The sequence below is a fragment of the Poecilia formosa genome, unplaced genomic scaffold (genome assembly GCF_000485575.1).
Source record: "Poecilia formosa unplaced genomic scaffold, Poecilia_formosa-5.1.2 Scaffold234, whole genome shotgun sequence".
Lineage (NCBI taxonomy): Eukaryota > Metazoa > Chordata > Actinopteri > Cyprinodontiformes > Poeciliidae > Poecilia > Poecilia formosa.
The window spans coordinates 1,008,260-1,031,165 of record NW_006800173.1 but is presented as its reverse complement, the minus strand read 5'-3'; the positions used below and the strand labels follow the sequence as shown (position 1 = coordinate 1,031,165).

Below are 22,906 nucleotides of genomic sequence, written 5' to 3'. Positions count from 1 at the left end.
CAAGGCATAGTGACTCTCTATTCATTCATTTAAATTGTTTGTACTTGAATAAACTCATCAAAAATTATCACAAGAAAATTGTTGCTGGACTTTTAGTGACTCATAATAAACTTGGTATTTTCTAATAGGCAGAAAAAAGGGAAACTTTTCTATGGTGATTAAATCAAACTTCATAGGTTTCTGGTATATTTTTCAATAACTCTTGCTCTAGAGTTAAAAATGTTTTTATTATTTACAATTCCCCATCGTGGCAGTCACATCTCACTGCATTAAGGAATTTGGGGGGATAATTAATTTTGGGTCATGCATCAGTATTATCTTGGGAATTGTATGACTGGAAAATCCCACTTTGGCTTGAAATGCATCAGCAATAATGGACTAATCTGAGTAGTCAACACCACGTGAAGTTAGATCTCTAAAGCCCTCAAAGAGAACACTGAGTTTGGGAGCTTTTGATGTTGAGGAGCTTTTCATCAGCTCTGAAGTCAGCTCCAAAGCTAAGGTTGCTCCCACACTCCCACTGAGACATGGAAAATTGGAGTTAAAAATTCTGGCCTCTTTCCTTCAAAAATCTTCAAGCTGAACTCACTGACATGTTGCCAGCGATAGCTTATCTTTGCTATCATCACATATTCAAACCCTGAGAAGATGATAGCACATTTTGCGATGCAGCCCGGCTGATTGGAACACTTCAAGTGTTGGAAAGAGTAGAAAGGCAACAGAAAAGTTCTGACTGAATCTGCGGGTCATTATTTACTGAGCCAACTTTTTGTTAGGCAAATGGTTGAAAAAGGGATAAATTTTCCTTGTAGCTAATACAGATAATGTCTATTCAACTGATATCATGAAGAAAAATCACTCTGTATTTTTCTGATTATTGTCAAAAGAACTTTAGTCACAGTTGCTGGACTTTAAGGTCTTTAAGGCAGCAAATAGCTTGCAGACTTTTCCTGAAAACAGGTAGATGGAGGTCACTGTCTTCAATTCCCTTACCAGACTTTGGCTTTTGAAGTAAATCAGTGAGAGGAAATTGTTCCATGCTTCGACTTTAATCCTAGAAAGTTATTTATGTTTTAAGGGAAAGGGTTACCGACTGAACCTGTAATCACACTGTAATTACCACAGACTGACAGAAAGAGATGGTCTCTGAGCCTGAAAAACAATTGCTAAAGGTAATTACAAGCAACACCTTTTTTGCCTCAAGTTTGTTTGAGCTATTCAAGGAGCTACACCTACTAGAACCCCACATTTTGGCTAGGTACCATCTGTTCATAGTGCCACTTCTACATGTTTATTATATTCATTGAATACATTGTGGTCTAGGTGCTATGTGTTTACATTTTAAATTAATTTTAAATGAGAATATTGTCAAGGCATTAGAGTTAATCAATTCAAATAATAAAAGAAAATGAAAGCAAACAGAAAAAAAAAATCCTTAAAGTAATGTAAAGACTACAAGTGCATCTCCAAGAAAAGAGAGTCGTCCTTTGGACATGGATAAACCTTTTACTCACCCATTCATCTAATAGAAACAACAGCAAAAACCACTTTGTGGGCTAAAACATAACACTTTGATAACTAATTTCAAGCCTTTCTCCAGCTTTAATGTGACACATGTCCTGTACAAGTGAATGTAAAGTGAAATAATGTAACAGTAAAATGTTCATTAAGTGTGATGTCCAGTTGAGTTTGCACATTTAACCAAAGACAGTGAATCTAATCAAATGCTCATCATGGGATGTTCTTTTGTTTTCCCACTCAGTGATGTATGTCTGCCACACAAACAAGCCTGGGCATCATAATTACCAGGAATCTTCACAGTGGCAACATCATATGTTTTTTTTTTGTTTTTTTCTTTAAATGGAACTGAGGTTATTTTTTCAAGATTGGTAAAATAACAAACTATTCTGTATGGGGTTAGATATTTTGGTATCAGATTCATACATCCAACTCATTAGGTAAATGTCTTCATGAGAAATAGATTAAATTCTTAGAATGACCTAAACAAAAAAGTAAAAAAGACACAAGACCTGTTGGATCACATAAAAAAGGCTGTGGACAAATGAATTAATATTTCCAAGCCAAATTGTGGGATGGTGATAGACTTATACCAGACAAAATGGTGTTATTTAAAAAAAAAGGTTCTTAAACAAAGTGTTGTTCTAAAGTTGTGAACATTTGAGCAATGCTTATTTCTCAAAAGGAAAGATCATTTATGAATGTGTTGGCACTAAACTGATACTTAATTGATATATTACTCATGATTAGTTCTGAAACCAAAGTGGAAGAATTGATGGTATTCAAACATAATCTCTTGACTCGGAGTCAGAAAGAACTCTTGCCAAATTTGAAAGAGACACAACGAAGAAAGCCACTCACAGGCGGCTGAATCAGTTATTTCACTTTAGCAATCACATAAAACCACAAATCCTGCTCCTTTATTCAAACTGGAAAGAAAACCTTCAAGGATATTCAGCACTACCTGCTATACATTTCTGACTATTTTGCGTTTTATCAGTTCATTATGTAAATGTCACAGAACATATCAAAGTGCTGCTGATGCGCTCAAGGGAAACATCTGATAGCTGAGAAACCTTGATTCAGTGTCAAAGTTAGAACCATTTGCTAAAGGAGGGAGATAAATGGCATTTGAGATGCCCTTTAATCTGTTTCACATCTGCATGAATTTATCACCCCTTTCCCTCCTCTGTCAAATTTATGGTGTTGCTGCACAGTCATGATGGTGAAGAATGATGTTTTCACACTTCAGCGTAAGAGCTGTTATCACTGAAATTACGTTGAATTCATGCATCAGGATTTAACTGAAACATCCATGGAAACCATCCATCCATCTGTCCATCCATCCATCTGTCCATCCATCCATCCAGCTATTCATCTGTCCATCCATCCATCCATCCAGCTATTCATCCATCCATTCAACAGCACTTATTTCGAAAAATTACAAAGAGGGATAAAATATAAAACTGCAGATTTAGGAGGATTTCATGTAATGACACATTTCAAGGTGAATGGCCTTGTGTAATTAATTCTGCAGGGCTTTTTGAATGAAGCTTCGTGTCATTATCATTTTAGATATTGGGGACAATTAATGAGCTTTGAAGAAAATCTCTCCAGTCCCACAACTTTATTTTGATAAATGCTCCTAGCACCTTTATTAAAAAGAGACGGTGAATAACTGTCAGAGAGACAGAAAGGTCTTTACAAACTACTTTTTGTTTGTCAAACGATTGATAGAAAACAATGAATTATTCCATTAAAACTGTTCCATCTCAATAAGATTGAATAACAGAAAACATTAACTGGTTTTAGTTATTCAATGCAATAAGTGAAACTAATGTATCATGGAGATTAACATTTGCTCCGCAAGCAACTTGGATTGTGTGCCATCTACACCTCCTCTAGGCTCTGGGATAATGAAATTCAAGTTGAAATGCTAAATCTGTGTCCTCCTTTTCTCTTTACTTTCATTTTAAAAAGATTCCTTTGGAGCACTGAACAACTATCTAGTTTTACTTCTGCTTTGCCAACACAAGATGATTTTTTTTTTTGGTTTAGCAGTTAATATAAGGATCGAGACATTTACAGCTCAAATATATCTGTGTTTGGTGAATTTTGTGGGATCGACTCCAGTCATGGTTCAAGTCTTGTAAATGTCCCCCAAGCTTTCTCTCGAAGCAGCCAGCTTATTTATTGGTAAACTTCTAAGTTTATCTGCCTTGTGGACGGTGTCAGTGGAATCATGTCAGTAGTCTTGCTCATGAGACATTTTTGTATTAAACATTCATTTCACTGATTTATTTTGAAATGTTTTGAAAAATTGATTTTAAAATTGTATTAGATATAAATCAGAATAACAATTTTAAAAAATCACTCAGTGAGTATTGAATCTATCATATGTTTAAAAAGTTTAAATAAATTAATTTGCCAATAATGTTGTAATTTATCAGTAAATTTATAGGTAGACGGGCAGAAATCTGATGTATGTTTTTTTTTTCAGACTAACACCTATTTAATTTCTGACACATGGCTGAAAGGAATTATTAAAATGTGCAATTACAAAAAGTGGATATTGCAGCCATTTTCTGCTTTTGATTTAAGAACTCTAATGGATAAGTATCTATGTCAATCACATTACCCCATTTATGTCTTTTTTTGTGTGTGTTTGCACTTTCAAGTTTTAGCCCAATTGCAGATTTATTAAGCCTTCCAGGAGGCACCAACATGATGATAAGTGATAATGTTAAATGCCATGTAACATTAGGATGCCCCAGGCCTCTTTCAGGAAAGAAAAATCACAGTAAGATCTTCCCATGGTTTGTTTGATGTTTGGCAGCTTTGATAGCACGTTGTTTGGGAAATGTGCATTCACTGCCGTATGATATATCCTGCAATGCAATTTGTCCATCCGTAGGGAGTGTACAAAGGCTGAATCTGTGGTTAATATAAATGTATGGCTATGGTTGTCTACCTCATTCACTGTTCATATTGAATAAATCAAATTACTCTGACAGAAATGATTGAAGTATAATAGTTGAGTCTGTGAGCATTTAGCCGTCAGCTACTCACTGCTAGACTGTGTAGTTCTATGACCATGCTGCACTCCTGTTGCATTTAAAAATTCAGCATAAGGTGGGGATAACTGCATTTTTTTGATTAAGTACCACTGCCAATTTGTGTGCTGTCACCTTTGGATCTGTTTGTCATGGGGATTGTTTGTGTTGTTCCACATGGACAATTTATGGTAAAACAAACTCAAATAAGAGAAGTCACTTCTTTCTAGAAAGTGTACTGAGGGAAAAACTTATGTTTTATGTTAATGTATACACATTTGTGTGTAGATAAAAGGAACAAAACATTTACTGGATAATTGAACTACACAATATATTGTATACTAGTATTGCCATATAAGTGTTTGCAATATTAATCTTACAAAGGTCTTTTTAGACTGCAATAATTGTTGGGCAATATAATTCAAGTATAATAAACTTTATGTATCAGACCCCCACCTCATGAAAACAGTTTAGCAAAGCCTTGATAGGTGATTTTTAGTTTTTTATTTCAGCATCTCCCTTTATTACAGATGCAATGGGTCTTCTGGATGACCTTGAAAAAAAACAAAAAAACATATTCACATAAAAGAACAGAGGCTTGTAATACAAATAAAATACAAACAAAACATACCTCACTGCTTTCACTGGAGGAATGTGAAACATAACGCATTTACTTCTAAAAGACAGCCTTCAAACATAATGTAAAATCCTGCTGACAGTAGTTGTTTTCCAGCCATCCATGTTAGAAATAATTACTGTCGGCTTTATAAGGCCCATATCTCCAGGGAACTGCATCATGAAAGATACAGAAGAAAAAACAAAACAAAACAAAACAAAAAAAAAAAAACTTTTGGAAACCATACTGTTAAACAGAAGATATATAAATAACCTGAACAATTCAAATGCATTTTATATAGTTCACAGGCTGATACAGTTGCATTTTACATGCCAACACATTATATTTACTCAGTTGGACAGTTTCATGGAAGCAGATGCTCACTATGGACACAAATGACAATGCTCAAAATAATAAAGGCCCCAGAGCAATAGAGGCACAGATGAGAAAGAGGGAAAACACAAAAATAGGCTTAAACGGCAAGTAATGTCTTTGTCACAATATTCACCAGTATTTTCACCACTGAAAGGTTTTCTTTGGTCATGCCGTCCTACTTTAGACACAATAGGTACTAGAAGATTTCCTTCCCTAATTTGAGATTCAGATTGCGGTCATTTGCTGTGTTTTTCTGTATAAAATAAAGACCCCTGATGATTCTGCAAATACAAAAATTGAGAAATAGATTTCAGTAAACATCATCTGATTGTTAAATGTCAAGCATTTCAAAAATATTGATTGAAAACATTTGCTAATACTGTGCCATTTTGAACAAATGCACAGCAAATGTAATCAAAATGCACCAACAAGACAAACTGATCTAGTTCACGTCTAATAGGAATATTGTGTATAGTCGAACCAACCCAACTCATACCTTATTAAATAGAACATATTTGGCTCAAACTACATGTAGTCTTCTTTAAGTGTTATAATCCCATCTTCTGAAATACAATTTATTATAAGACACAACTTTCAAAAACTAATCATGAGCAACCATGAGAAACAAGATGCACTGGTCGTCATTAAGTTTACAACATTCTCCCTGCAAAATATTTTCAGTTAGTGTCATTATTCTCAGCTTTTAAGGACAATGTAAACTAAAAGTAAATTCTGTTGCAAATTTAGTATTGTTCATGTTTTTAAGCAATATGTTAGAAATTAAAATGATTGCATTGACCATACTTACAACCTCTTTAAAATCTTGCTGTGTTACCAATAGAGACCTCCACATGAGTAGAATAGAACTGAGCCCCACAGAAGGTCCTAAGAAGTATGTAAAAGAAATACCTTGAGTCTTTTGTGATCAGCAGGAAAAAAAAAACACTGCAACTCAGCACCACAATCTACAGATTTGAAATTGGTTGTCATGGAGTCACAATACAATGGTAAATTTGTTTGAGATTTCAAACAAAAAGCAGTTTTTTCTGCTTTTTTGTTGCTTGTGTGGTCTTTGTTCTATTATGTATGTTTGTGCTTTCACTTTGGCTTAAATGTAAAACACTTTGAATTTATTGTTGTGAGTTCATTGTTTTTTTTTTTTTCTTCCTTGAACAAGAGAAAAAAACTGTATTCAGAGCCTCCCAAGTGAATAGTTTAAATTGTTGGAAAACAGACACACAAAACCTCAAAACAAGACACAATCTCAACTTCAAAATGAAGGAACAACAATGTCTCTTTGCTTTCTGAATGAAAGTGGGCTCCAAGGAAGAAGACCCAGCAAGACCCCACTTTTGAACTAGAGGCATAAAAGAGTATGACTGGAGTTTCCTAAAATAAATGTTGACAAGTCACAATACTTCTGGGAGGATGTACTTTGGACATTTCACAGTATTTCTTTTCTCTTTTTCATCTTCAGACGGATGAACTAAAATTGGGTCATTTTTGTGAGTCACAATACAAAAAAAAATAAGCATTATTGTCTTAAAGAAAAAGCATCAATTTTTGTATAATACTGGAGAACGCTTTAAGAAACAGCTTTTCTGAGGCTGCATCAAAAATAAAACTGTTAGATCCTTCTAACATTTCTGCAGAGACTTGCTAACATGACTTTCCTTTGCTTAAATGTAAATATAAACTAAATTCAGAAATCTGCAAAGTTTTCAATCATGAAATAGAATGTGGGAAGTGTTTTAGCAGTTATTTTAAGCTTGATTAAAACTGCTAGGTAAAGGAGATTTCTGATTGTAAAACCTTGAAGGACCTTCCAGAATTACATTTGCTTGTTCTTAATGTTTTCCACTGGGTGATTTTTATAAATGTGGTCCAGTTCCACAGTAAAAAAAAATTTATGTTTTCGCAATTTCATTTCTAATGAATTCCAGCTAGAATTTTGCTTTTACCTGAATGGTTGGATGGTCTCCAGCAAAGACGCATATTTCTAAATAATCAAAACAATTAAATACATACTTTATTCATCCTTGACATCTATAATTGCATGTAATAATATTAATCAAAGCTTTAAAAAGGGCTGGTTTACAGCCTGTAAGAGTAGGACTACCAGCACATCTTTAATGCAACAGTTTAATTACAGCTGCAGTCATTTTCAATAATTTAGAGTACACATCCCAGTGAGGCTTGTTTGTCAAATTAAAAGCATATCTAAAAGTAACAACCTATAAAGAGCTACTAAATGCAAAATGTTTCCTTTACCATTATTCCATGAGTTAATTGAGGTGCCAAAAAATGTAATAGAAGTTAATTTGATTTCAAAAATAACTGTAGTGGGTGGCTTCAGAAAACTAGAGATTTTATAGTAACAATTCCTAATAAGCCTGTAACCTTGGGGCTGAACAGACAACAATAAGTGCTTCACCAAAAACAATCCAAATTAATGATATTACTAAACTCTACAACTGTCTCCATATTTGAGAGCTTGTCATTAATTATTAAACAGTAAACCTTTTGGATGAAAAGAGATGAAGACACACTTTGTTCTGTTTATGTCTGTCCTTTGGACAGACTGCTGAAATCTAACAGCTCTGTCATCGACCTCCCAGGGATGATGACTCACAGTGACACATTTCGTGAGACTTCTCTTAAAAAAGTTTGGGAAAGATGTTAAACTACAACAAGCTCCAAAACACAGTGTCACTGTATTTTGACTGTTTTTGAAAAACTGTTGAGGATGCAGGCCTCGTGTGTGAAGGATTTTAGTCAAAAAATAAAGGAAAATACTGCTGTAATTCTCCAGGGTAAAGGAGATGGCAAAACAATTCAGAAAAGTCAGTATATTCAGACTTTCCGATTTATAAGTTAAGACTCGGTGCAGATGTCTATGGTTCATTGCAACTGAGCTCATCGCAACACAGTGAACTGACAAAAAGACAAATAATTTTGCAGCATTTCTTTTTTTTTGTAACATGCCTAAAATGATGATAAAATAATTACTCTTTGCATATCTGAGGTAAAATAGTACATTTTTCTCAACAGATTATTTACTTGTGCTTTGCTTGGCCCTAAAATGCAAGCAGGAAAAAATAATCTTTTTCATCTTCTGAGTCCAATCTGTTTTGCCTTTCATTTTGTTTTTAAGCTTTTCTGGCTTTCTGCAGAATTTATTTTTTTCATTTTTGAAAGAAGCAAATTGATTTTTCTCAAATCCTCTTTCTCAGTTCTGAAATGCAGAATGAAACAAAAGCATGTCGTTCTAGAAAAAAAATCCCTCTAACATGCAATTAAATATGTCAATAAAATAATTCAGCAATGAACAGTCCTGCTGTTTTTGTTGATTACTTTAAAAACCTGTTTAAGGACGTTTTATATTAAGTGTTTGCGGGAGGCTGCTCAAACTGTTGCTCCATGACGCAACTATGGCTTCAGAAAGAGCATTCACTTTCTGCAACTGAAATTTGTTTTTTTAATCTTCATTTACATTCATCCCCAAATGTTTTCAAGTGGATTTAGAACTTGGAAGGTCTTCTGTGAATGGATGCAATTTCTCTCAATTTATATCTTACAACATTTTTTTTTGGCTTAAAAAAGGATTTTTAAGTTTAGAAAAAAAAAACAAAAAAAAAAAAAACTTATGATCCCTCCTTTAGAACTCTTTACTTGTTGAAATGATTTATACCTGTGAGAAAAAGAACATTTTTGTCAGAGTGATCCTTAATTTCTTTTCACACTTGCCTCCTCGGCCTTCCATAGTTTACAGTGCATACCTAACTTAAAAATATTTTGGTGTCATAAGTTGTTGTCAGAAACCAAAGGGCTCCATTTGAAGGCTTTCAGTGTCCTTACAATATAAGCAGTTTTGAGGATGGCAGTATGACTAAGAGACAGCCCCTGTGTTAGGTTGTGCCCAGTGATGTGAAACAGCAGAGTGAATGTCAGGCAGCTCTGGACGCTGTTCATGCTGAGGGTAGTTGGCAGTGAAGAACCTCTTTGTTTATGTGTGTTGCTACCCAATAATGGGCCAGAGCCAGTCACAATGTAAAAACCCGCAAGTATGTAGCGACGGCGGCAGTCGCATGTGTGGGGGCAGTAAGAATTCAGACTTAGACAGTGGGCAAGAAGCCACTGCATGACTGCATTATTCTGTGTACTATGCAGTTCAGTGAAGGGCAGATTTGATGTTTTCTTCCTCTCAGTAGGGCCTTTCTTTAAGCCAGAGCTTTGCCCAGGGAACACTCACAAAGGACTCTTCTGCTGCAGCTTGCAGAATCCAGCTACATCTCAAACCAGTTTTGCTATTTAAATAAGCTAACACTTATTTTCTTATCTTTCCCTTGCAGTCCAAAAAAATCCAGGCTCAACTGAAAGAACTGCGGTACGGGAAAAAGGATTTAATTTTTAAGGTAAGCTCAAACTGAAGGTGGGTGGCTTTGTAACAGACTAGAGGTAAACACTTACCTTGAAAAAAAAAAATGATCCCATCACAGACGGTACTCCAATTAATTCAGCTGGCAATTACAAAGTTGCCTGCAGCCAGACAGCAGCCTGCAAAGTCAATTGGCCGTCTCTTAAACCACATACTGCTAAATCTTGTTCTCTGATTTTGCCTCTGCATGATACGACTCATCCCTTTCAATCAAACAAGGTTTGTGGTTGACCATTCTCGACAACAGATGATAATGCAGAATTACGTAAGCTCATAAATGAGAATTTTCTTGACCCAAATTACATATGACACCATGTTTTCCTGTATTTCCTTGGGAGGTCCTTGTTTCAAGGAATCAGATATCCATTACTCGTGTGCTACCTTTGTTAGCAGAATATGAGCAGTGGTAAATAAAGAAAAAAAAAAACAACTGGTGGCCAATTTCACTTACTTGTCTGCCTCTTCTGTATTGTGAGGACTAAATGTTCTCATATCTGAGTGAGCACGTAATATTTATCGGCATTCACGGGTACACAAACTGACCTTTCCGGCCTTGTTTGTAGTGGTAAAATGTCAGTCCATATTTCTGCAAAAATGGCCTGTAATGCCTCCTTATAAATGTGCATTTTGATGCTTTAAAGTTATAATATATGGAGATAGATATGATTTAAAAAAAGGTGAATTGATAGCAGACTACATTTTCTATTAGCTCTAAAGCTGAATTTATTGTCGCTGGGTGTTCTGATCTTTGGTCTGCTTTTGTTCCGTGAATGATGAATGTATTGACTTGTTCAGCTCCTGTCAGATCTTGTAAATCACTGTCTCTAAACTGGATCAGTCACTCAGGTAAAAGAACTTTATTTCTCAATGTCAAACATTTAATATTTATGCTGAAGACGTGGTTTGCAATCATAAAGGCAAGAGAGTAATTTGAGCATTTTTTTTTTTCTTTTCCATTGAAATAGTCAGCCTTGTTTGATGGTACGACCTGATTTCTTTTCCGCATATGGGAAGGTCAAACAGATATGATTCACATTTTTCTGAACCTGATCTTCCTGTTGCTGAAACCTCATCTGTAATTCCTATGTGCTACAATCCAAACCCCAGCGAGCAACAAAGGAGCAGAAAGTGGCAAAGAGTAGTTTGAGATATGTAAATGTCATCAACATCATAGAGGGAATGTGAGTCAACCTACCAGCAGAAAGCAACTGAATGGGTTATGACAGCTGCTGTACCATATCAAAGAGCATTTTGCAGCACATCACAGTGCATGCTGATAAGAATGATCAAGGAACTCAACAGAACTTATTATTCTAATTTATGGGTTAATGGACTGTTACATTATGTTACATTACAGCTTCATGATATGGCTGCAAAGATGTATTCCACTTTAAAGGTGTCTCTGGTCAATCAGATGCTTCAGTGGAGCCAAATGTATTCTGCAATGAAGTGTACTTGAACAATGAAGCCAGCACCAAGGAATGAAAGTGCTCATGGTATATAACTGAGCAGTCTTAATCTGTGGCACCAGACACACAATGTGTAGCTAATAACCTTTGTCAAAACAATAAAAGTAAGAAGTTTGCCTTGAACTTGTTGCTGACGTTTCAAATGCATTCAGTGCTTCAAGTGCAAGCTTTTGGTGATTGCAATTAAAAAAAAAAACACAATTACCTTGTCACACGGATTGTGTTTCAACGGTACAGCAAACCTTTTGTGTCACGTTTCCATCCTACCCTTTCACAAGCTGACCATTTAGGATTGTCACTGGCTTCCTTGATGTCTAGAAACTCCATTTGCAGCAAGAACTAGTTTCACCTCCTAATCTTTCTGAACCAACTTGATGCCCATAACATGAAACAGCTCACATTGTTTAGCTTTTAAAATATTTTCGACAAATATCATGAACCAGTTCACCCATTGATTATTTTATAATGTAGTAACTACCACTCGACTTTTCGTAGCTTCTACCGCCATTCAGGTTTATAATGCTAAGAGAGATCAGAGCCATATATCAGCAACAAATTTACTCAAAAATTTAAATTTGCGATGGCCTGAAGCTAATAGCCACACATCAGGTGCATAGGAGTCACTATGACCTCAAAATCTGAGGGGAATTGAAACAAATATTTTCTTATTTCCTCCTATTTGCAAAGTTCTTAGACTACTAAAATAGATTGTCATGTTGAAAGCTACCCTGTTAATTTCAAAGTTCTCTATAAAAAGTTAAAGCAACTCATTGACACAGTGCTTTCAACTAAATCAATTGTGTACACACAGTACTACAGTTTAGTAACATCATTAGATTTGTTGTAACACGATCGATGTGAAGCCGCTATTGGGTCTTCACAGTGGAATTATGTTTTGAAAAGTAACACAGTTGGAGCTATAAAAACGGAATACTCAGTTTTTAAAATCTGAGAAATGCAGATTCACAATAGGGACATACTGTCTTGTTAGAAGTTCTGCACTTAATGTGGTTTTGTTGTGTATGTAGAACTTCAAGACAGCAACAGAAATCCAACTCAGCATCTACATCATGTGTCAGCTATAAACAGCTCAAAGACGCAGGTCTCCCCTCTCCTGCTCACACTTACCATCAAAAATGCTGAAAGGACCGCCAGTGCCTTTGCAGTATTTCCCTGAGAGAGTATTTTTGGAGCAGGAGCTCTTTTCAGGCTTTCATATCTTCTTTCTTCCATCAGTCCAGTTTTAAATTTGCCCCCAGAGCTGTTTTTCCTCGAGCGTAGAAAGGGAAAAAAGGCTAAAGAAAAAACGATGGCCTGATGGAGCTGCATGCTGTATATAGCCGAAAAGCTAGTGGCCCACTGACCTCAAACCTCTATAATGGACTCAGCACAGAAATATGAAGCTTGCGATTTGGAGGCACTAACCCTGGAAGTCAGCATTTCTGGGTGAGTGGTCAGGCATGCATCCTCCCCAATGGACTATCTTGTGATGATGCTCTGTGTAATAGATGTAATCACTGTGTGCTGTGATACAGCACAAAAACACACTACAAAATGTCCATATCCTTTAAATATATAGTGAGCTCATTGTTCAATACCAAAAGTACATATTGCAAAAATGTACTCTTTACTAAATATAATTTTTACTGTTTAAGCAAGAGTGAAGATATGTAAAGCATGAAGACCTAAGCATGAACAATGTTTAGACCAACACTGTCTGGACTGGAGTGGTAAATATCTAATTAAATATCTTTCAATCTCAAAAATATAATCTTTGCTAAAATATCTAACTCCCTCCCATGATGTAGAAATTAAGTGTGTGTTATGAAAGAACTGCTCCTGAAGATGTCTAAGCTCTGATTTTCTCTTCAGCACAACAGTAACAAATGAGTTTTGTAATAGTTCCAGACTCTGCTTTGTGTGAGAGGAGACCTACTGGAAGAAATATGTGATACTTTTAAGAGTAATACTGGGGATTTTCACTTTCGGGTAAATAAACTGAACTGAATTTAATTCAATATCATTTAATAATATATCATAATTTATCATCCCTGAATGACTGATCCTCAAAAAAAAAAAAAAACTGAATATGATTATTAAAGAAAAAAATGGTAGAATGGATGGACCTGTCTTTAAAAATGAGAAAATTCTAAAAAAAAAAAAGAAAAAATAATCTCCTCATTTTGGCTCATCATCTCAATCTCTAATGTCATGGACTGTTTGCAGAGTTTGCCATTACTATTTGTTGTGGTATCTGACCTTGGATGCTCCAGAATGTAAGTTTATACAGTTTATCACTTTGAAAGGCCAGTAAAAGACACACAATAAAAGTTCATGGCTCAAAAGTCCACTATCAAGGCCGGTCAAGCGTACGCTGCATGCAAATTATCCTAAAATGAGAGTATTTTTCTGCCCTACTGATGAGTTTATCAATAATAAAAGACTCCTCAGAGGAACCGCTGTTGATTCTCGTGTCATGTTAATCATCTCATTTATGGAATATGACCCTTTTGTGTGTTCTCTTCCATCCAGCAAATATAGTCAAAAAAATAATGATCATTATGGGACTGGTTAGATTTCAAAGGCTCTGTTCTTAGAAGTGTCAAGAATTAACTCGTATTTCTTGTATTTGACAAAGAGGGGCAGACGTAATGATTATGTCTTTATGTATATTATGTATGTATATATATGTGTGTGTGTGTGTGCTTGTGTTTTTATAGCAATTTTTCTTTAAATCATACAAAGTTCTGGACTCTTGGAGAAGGAATTATCAAGTCAATTTTAATTGTAGAGGTCAAATTAATCATAGCTTTGTGTAGCAATTGATGAATGCTAAATATAACAGTTCCAATATCTTCATAGACCTTCAGTATTGTTTTTCCCTACATCTGTGGTTGTTTGATAATTTGTGCTAAAAATCAGAAATCAGAAAAATCTGAAATCCTATTCTAAGGTCATATATTTCTGCAGGGGCAACAGCTTCTGGACTTGGAGCACAAGCTAACTATCGCCAAGGAGGAATTAGAGAAGACAGCCCTTGATAAGGTGATATAATAAGGATTTGATGTTTACGTTGCTCAATAATACCTATTTAACCTTTCTGAATGTCTGAAGCAGCTTTGAATATCTTAATCTGATCCATTCAAATGCAGCAATTAAGAAATTAAAGAAATGACATTTAAATTGTTGAATGAATAAATCATGTGCACCAAAATAAGCAGCATTGTTTAGAAGTAGTTTCTGAACAGAGGAGTAAATACCCAGATTTTTCTCTTAGTTTTCACACCCAAGATTGTGTTTTCATACTGTTTAGATTCAGTCATTTAGAGACATGCTTCAAGTTTAATTGGTAAGATTTTTTTTTTTGTCATTTGCACATATGTTTGTTGACATATTGTTAGCAGGGTTTAGTTGGATGAGCTGAAATTGCGTGAAGAAAAAAAAATGCAGATTACAAAAGAAGGTAATTTTGCAGTTCATCTTTTGGAGAACTGACATCAGGGGCTGTTGTAAAATAATTATACCTATAATTCTGTCTGTTATTACTGATTAAATGTAAATGATTTTTTTTCTACTGAACATTTATTATGCCGAGTTTTTCTTTGTGTCTTACCTAACAATGCCTTTTAGGTGTTTGGCAGTCACTTTAGTGCATGACCTCTGGCTTTACGGCTCACGTACATTTTTCATGCGGATGGAAGGAGAGATTCAGGTGTCTTCTGTGTGTAATCTTTTGCGGGGACAGGAGTCACAGCTGAAGGCACTGAAGGACACAGTTCACATCTGCTTTTCAGCTGTCCTGCACAACCAGCCCAGCAGCAGCCACAGATTCCCCACCTCCCCCAGCCACCTATTCAGATACTCATCGCTCATCAACAGCTCCAGACTCACCTTTCAGCAGCCACATGCTAAGGTATTCAATATTTCACACAGTTCCATCTGATTTAATGTTATTCCAAGAGATGGCCTGGGCGTTGTAAGAAACTCAACCTTTTTATAATTGATGAATGAGTAAAGAGATTGCTCTGTTAAGCCTACATCTGCTGTAGATGAGATCCACTTGTCCTTGAGCAGGATGTTTCTTTCTCAGATGTCAATATAGACTCTGCCAAGCTGTCTTTTACACTGGCTTGTATAAATCGTTTTATTCACTCTAGAGAAGAAAATTAGAATTTTAACATTCTAAGATTACAAGTTGCTATTTTCACTAGTGTTTTATACATTAAAGACTATTTACTGTATAAAATATGCATCAGTGGAGACCTTTAACACAAAGGCTCAAGAAAACTTGTAAAAATAATATTTTCCTTCTTTGTCCAACATTAAGTGAGTTAGACTGATTACACTTCTCACTACAAAAACTTGTTTTACCTCTTAACATCATTTATCTATCACTGTGTCTAAGTCATTGTCCAACATTTCCTTAAATATTTTACACTGTCCTTTTAAATTATTGTATCCTTAACAGGACTGATGAACTTGATGACTTATTCTTAAATAACTTACTGTTTTAAACCATATTTTTGGAGCACAAAAAAAAACAAGAAAATGAAGAACTAGAACATCTCCACATTAAATGAAACCACTTGGTGACTTGAGATTTTGATTTGGAAACCAACCAGGCTCCTTACTTTGTACTTGTCCTGGTTTAAGAGTAGACTCAAAGCCTACCTGAGTTACATTTGACACATAACGTTTATGTTGAATATTTTTCAAATATATTTTGCCTGTGAATGACTTGGAAATTTCCCATGAAGAGCTGAAGAGTGGCACGAGAGAGTGTGATAATTTGTGCTGGATGGATGGTCAAACACGGGTTTGAACAACTTGCAGACCCTGTAGTATGCAAAGCAGAGAAACACAAATAAACCATTCTATCTAAGTATCTAATCCATTCATGGCATTAATATTAAAAAAATAATAATAATAATTTTGGCCAAGAAGACCAAATCTTACTAAAAGATTGAAGCAGGTTTGCTATTTTAATGCTTGCCAGGAGAAAATAAAAAGTATATCTCAATGCAGTTCACAAATTGTAGGTCCCTGAGAAAAAAAGTTTAAAAAAAGTTCTGCCTTCACATTGTTCTCAGTCAAAAATAGTTGAACTGCAACATTTCCTGAGTTTTTTTATTGTCCTTCATTGCCATTGCAAAATCAAGAGGGAGGAAGGACCCACCATATGAACCCAATCACCAATAGCAAAGGAGAGATAGATCTCGACTATCAGCAACAATAGCTTTTGTATCCTAGCAACAACATGCACTCAGTAAAAGCAGCGTTGTCAAGGGCATTGATATATCGGCATTTTTGTTCCTTTACTTTTTGTGATCAGTTAGTCAACCACCGCTTTTAGAATAGCCTTTTATAGCAAGAGCATTTAAAATTCAAATTTCATGATAATATTCAGTTAATGTCAGTATTGGAAAATGCTTAGTCTTGACAATATTGTTGAAAAAAAAGTTCAAAACTGATACATATAATGGATGAACATAGACAATACCCGCATAACTGAGCTCTTTATGCATGGAATTTAGACCTTAGATTTTTATTTACATAGCGTCATCCGAAGGCACTTTGCAAGATAAACAGATTAAATTAATTTCCAGTTATACAGAAATATGTAATGAATTACATTCATACCAATCCAACACATTCATATAGACAGAGAAGATTCACCGTCACATCTGCAGTGTAATACAAGATAATCTAATTCAGTTTACAAGTAGTTAAAAGTTATCTGTGTGAGGAAACATAGCCAGTTACATCCAGTCATTGACTTTACAGCAATCTCTCACACAGAGCAAACATGTGGCAGTAATAAAAAGTCACTCCCTTTTCACCGTAAGAAAGCCCTAGTCAGAATCAGTCTATGTTTCAGAAGCCATTTTCTGCAACCAACTTTGAGTTTGAGAAGACAGACAGCAGACACTCAAAACACTAAACATGCACAGAGAGAGCTTCCCTTAGCAAAAATGTCTGAACACACAAAACAATGGCAGGAGTAGCTCTGCTAGTGGCCCTGTGTGAAAAGCAATAATCGTTAAACAGGTTTAGTGATGGCTTACTAAATCAGTGAGATGCAACAACAGACCAGAGTATGATTAGCTACAGCAGTGCTTGTTCAAAGAAAATTGAAACAAGTCAACATTAAAAAAGGAAAGCAATTGTTTCTCAACAACATGACAAGGGGACTGTATATTTTTTTCCTCAAACCAAATTTTGAAATACATCATTTAAAACAAAACACAATAAAATGCTTTTGTAAGGGGTTTGGCTTTAAAATGTTGTTTTCTCTTTTTTTTAAAAAAAGAAGAAAATGCATGGTTGGATCAAAACCTCTTTAAGAAAAGAACCACCATGCTTTTTGTTTTGCAATCATTTTCCTGTATCCCCTGTTCATGTCTAAAAACAGGAACCAGACATGAGAATTTGCAAGTGCCTTGTGACAAAGTTTCGTCAAAGGGAAACATGCATACATTTACATCACAAATCTGATGCAAAGACAGCAAAAATACATTTTCCTCAAAATAGTTTTAGTGAAATAACTTTGCAAAACTTAATACATCAGGGCCCTGGTTTTTATTATTCAGGCATTAAGAGCTGCTTGTTCATTAACATGCAAAACTTTTTGCAAATACTTCGTGCATGACGAGTTGCATATTCTGGTCGTAGTTATACTAATGGAATTAGCATTTTGTTTCTGTTCAATATCTTGATTCAAAATGCATAATTTAATTTTATAACAAAAGTTAAAAAAACTACCCATAATTTTGCAGTGCTTTCAGATTTTAAACAAGCATGTTCAATTGCTCGGTTATAAGTAACAATGCTTTTACTATGATTTGTGTAAATAGTAAAAGCATTTACTAGATTTTTGTTATACTTGTGGTTTCTTGTGTTGAAATGTTAAAGTACCGATAATAGAAAAGGCTTTGATACTTAAAAAAAAAAATAAATAAATAATGTTCAGGGACAACACGTGAGAAAAACCCAAATGGCACATTTATAGCAATTTTAATTATTGTGCAAAGTCCCTGCCAAATATTTCAAATTTCAAAAATAATCTTTGCTGTTGTCTGTTAGATCAGAGTTAGAGATATGCAGAATTTTCTGTGTGTGTCTTTGTGTACAAAATTCTCCCACAAGCTTTTACAGCAGGTCAATTTTTCGTTTTTCATTGTACACTGTTTATTTAGATGCATCCAGACTAAAATTCATTTCAAATTGAAACAGTGAGCTTTGGAACATAAAGAAATATACCTTTTTGCTACAACATTTACTTCACTGCACATCAGTGTGTACATAATGTACAAGATGCCATATGAACAGAAAATTGTTAGCTAATTATAACCTCTTCTTCAAGTGGCTATTTGTGAATTTAGTACCTTGAGTATCACTCTCTAGAGAGAAATAGGCCAGAAAATAATTACTACAGAATATAAGAGTTGGGCCAACATGATTTCAGTGGTGTTCAGAATAATAGCATGTCTAACTCAGGCAGCAGTTTGGAAGTTTGTACTTGCCTTTGTAGAGGGTGATGTAGCTTTTAATATAAAATTCAATTTCTTTCAAGCATTATGGGAGTTTTGCTATGTTCGTGCGCCATGAAAATTACTCCCTGTCAAATAGTCTTTGTTGGGAGTGTCTTTAAGTCAAGGTCACAGCAGATTCAACTGGGGCTTTAGGATTTAATCCTTTTAGAAATAAAACAAGGTGACTGCCGTGGGAGTCATAGTAAATATAGGATTTAGCTTTCAGTGTAGATATTGCTTTTTGTTTTCTCTGGAAAACACTGACATTTTACGACCAATATCAGCTGTCTAGGTTTGATCCATGCAGCAACATTGGGCCTTCAAAAATACCCATTCTGGCTGATATAAAAATACAATTCAGAAGAAACAAAAATATACATATAGTTGTTATTTAATAAAAATTCAGTTCATGGTTCCAGTGGACGTTTTGGTTCCCCTCAAGCAGCCACGTCAACTTCAAACAAAGATTGTATTATTTGTTATTTTTGAAAAGCATTCACTTTGAAATCATCAAGCAGGCCGTAGGATTGCTGTGTCTTATCTGCCATGATCCTGGTGAGCATTGCTGGCTTTAAGAGGCTTTTCCCCCTCAGAGCTGCCACAATTCACTGTGTGCTTATTTTCGTGGGTGGTGAAATTTGACATACCACTTAAACGGTTCCTTCTAAGTTTTCTTTATCTTTAATCATCCAGATCTCACCATGACTACCACGGTGGCATTGCTGCTCCTCTGTTGTGGCATGTTAGATCACAGTAACCTCTAATTGAGGAGCTGTGTACATGTAAATTCTGGTAGCAAAATGTAAGGTTTCATTATACAATAGAAAAGATCATATTTCCCCATCATCCTCCTTTCCATGTTCAAACCAGATAAAAATAAACATCTTAAAAAAGCAAAGATACGTAGAAAAACTCAAGAAAGCAATGGCTTGATTTTTATGCTAACAGAGTTATTACTTTCCTCTTCATTAGCATACAAATGGCAGAATTTCAGTTGTGAGCATTTGCTACTTTGACAGGCTGTCTGATAAATCCTACTTAGCCCCCACTGTAAAAGTTGCTGTGCTCCATCTGTCCACTCTGCCTGTGCATGTGGAGGTGGGTCAGGCCTCGTTTAAATCACTGCCAAATTTAACTCACATTAGGCATTGAAAAACAACAAACAATACTTACTAAGCTTAGAAGAGCCAAGTGACATACAGCTGAGTCACAAATGTCCAGAACTTGACTTTGTGATTATTATCACATGATCACTTTCCTATTACAAGCTATGAAGAACTCAACAAAGTTACTCTAAGATGATGAGTTTAAGCATTTTTAATATTTCAAAAATAATATAACTCAAATAATCTAACAGGCAAGAGAGTATATGTTTAGAACAAAAGAGGGCAAGAGCATAAAATAGTATCTAATCATAAAATCAACAAGGAAACTGAAGAATAGGGAAACAAATTTCAGAGAAAAAATATGCATCTTGTTATTCATTTGGTTATATGCATCAGATTCTGCTGAAAGAATTTGTACATCCCTCCTGTCCAGTAATCTTGACTTGGATATTCCTAGCATGACCATTACGGCTCAGTGACAAAGTCCTGAGGACCTTAAGAGCCATAACAGCAAAAAATCAACCTTGATGTCCAACCTTCTGTTTCTGAAGTGATCTCCAAGGCATACAGAGCTGCTTTCAGACTGTGGATCACAAATCATGTTGTAAAGGAGGTTTGTTGTTGCTTACATTCCACAACAACTCTGAACTGTCTTTGCCTGTCTGGTGTTAAAACCCCAATGAGCAGATTTCCCAAGAAATGGCAAACTAAATAAATGTAGCCCAGACTGCTGTGTTCTTTTATGTCACTTGACACATGTCTACAGTGCCTTAAAAAGTATAACGAAACAGTATTTTATTGAAATACTGTACTTTCTAGGTATGAATAGGTATAAATCAATTGCTTTTTGTTGTTTTTTTCTTTGTTTGTTTTTTTTTAATATGGCTTGCATTTGTATCAATGTCAATTTCTTGCAGAACGACCTTTTGGTCTGTCTCTAGCCAGCATAGCACATCAAGATAATATTTTTTTTTTTTTTTTTTTTTGCATTTTTTTTTTTTTAAATACCTCAATCTCTGAAAAAACATTTGTGATTAGCAATTTTTAAGAGTTATCACATTAAATTGCATTTATACAAGAGTTTAACTGTTTTTGTATAACTTCGTGAAGCATTTGGTTTTAATCTCACCTGGCTAGACAGAGTCCAACTAGCAGTGGAAATAGCTAAACGAACTGCACCAAGCCACCCCATACCACCGAGTGTAACCGTAAGCATTTTGTGTCAACTGCTGTGGCTGTTCTAGACGTGGAGGAGTTGAAAGCACAAAAGGGAACAAATCAAGACACAGGTTTATATATGCTAATGACACCTAGACCTATTGAATTGAGTCTTATCTGGAGAGTCTCAAAATTAGGGTTCAATGGAATGGAAAAGAATGTTACTTGGTTACAATTCAATCCCAATAGCCTCCTCATACAAAAACCTTTTCAAAAAGCTGAGTACAATTTGTGGCAGTGATAAGTGCACAGCCTTTCATACAGTGGAAACTAAACTCCTCTGCACTTTATGATCCCACAATGCATCACACAATGGCTTCCTCAGTCAACACTCATTTCATTTGTTAAAACCCAACATACACTGAATTTTATATTAAATTAACCATCCGGATGATTATAATGGATTATTGTATAGAGAGCTCATTTTGTCCAGCACTTTGTGAATATTGTGTGTTACATTTGCTGCTTTTCAACACAAGTCCTTCTATGTGTCAGTTACATATATTAAAATAAAAGTGATATTATTGTAAAATCACTGATAGTTCCATATATGTATTGTTATATTGGGTCGGTGGAAGGGGGATGGGAAACCCAGATATTTCTCAAACCAGTGACTCCCTAATCCTGGGGACTTCCAAGGTATTTCCAGGCCAGAAGAAAGTAAAATTATATTGCAATACTTAAAATAAATCAAGAACGAAATAGATGTTCCACGTTTGGGAGCATTGTCTAACTAAAATCTAATTTTGCTTTAAAATCATTTCATGAAGGAATGTTTGTTTTGTACCATCAATCTTTCCAGTTTGAGCTCCAATCATATAGTCTGAATAAACATAACCCTTTGGCTTGGCTTAATTCCATAGATAAGACTGACAATCTCACACACGGACACACATGAAGACTTCGAGCTGGTGAAAGATTCATTAGTGCGAGGATGCAGAGATCAGCAACATTCAAATGGAAGTTGCTTCATATTTAACAGTCTTGGGGGGAGAGCCAAGGCTTGTGGTCCAATAGTATGCAATTTTCATCAAAGTGATGGGAGATGATTCATTAGACGCTGAGAGCACTGTGCCAGAGAAGATAACTCAAACATTCCACTGCTTTGCTCTCCTCTGTGCACTGGTGTGATTATTTCTTTGATTAAACAAATAAAGCATATATATATAGATACAATTTTTAAAAATAAAATGATTCTCAGAAATCCTCCTGATCAACATTTATCAAGTGAAATTGTCTACAATTTTTAAACATCCATAATTTGTCATTTATAGATGACATAAGGATTGAGAGCTCAACATAATTCACCTGCAGATTCTCTGAAGATCCAAAATGTCTGCTTTCTTAAATATTCAGTTAGCATTGAATAATAACAAGGTCAGCTTTAATGTGACCTTATTGTTAACACGTAAGTACTTCACATCCTTGAGAGTTGAAAATGCAGAGCTCTGGCAACTCTGATTTGTTTAATAAGTACCTCTCAACATCAGAAAAAAAAATCCAGAAGGACATTTAAATGCTGAAAATAAGGTCCAGCTTTGTTGTGTATAAAGGCTCTAACAGCGGAAAATGTTTTACTTC

The 22,906-nt window shown here is 35.2% G+C and overlaps 1 protein-coding gene across 1 annotated transcript in view; it reads left to right on the top strand.

Annotated features, from left to right (window-relative positions):
• LOC103149710 (leucine zipper protein 2) overlaps nucleotides 1-22,906 on the top strand; it is a gene marked incomplete at its 5' end in the record, with an annotated part of 37,611 nt that overhangs the window by 1,881 nt on the left and 12,824 nt on the right. Inside the window, 3 exons of the mRNA XM_007569012.2 lie at nucleotides 9,915-9,977; nucleotides 14,440-14,514; nucleotides 15,215-15,382. Of these exons, the coding sequence (XP_007569074.2) occupies nucleotides 9,915-9,977; nucleotides 14,440-14,514; nucleotides 15,215-15,382 (306 nt within the window). The remainder of the gene's footprint in view (nucleotides 1-9,914; nucleotides 9,978-14,439; nucleotides 14,515-15,214; nucleotides 15,383-22,906) is intronic.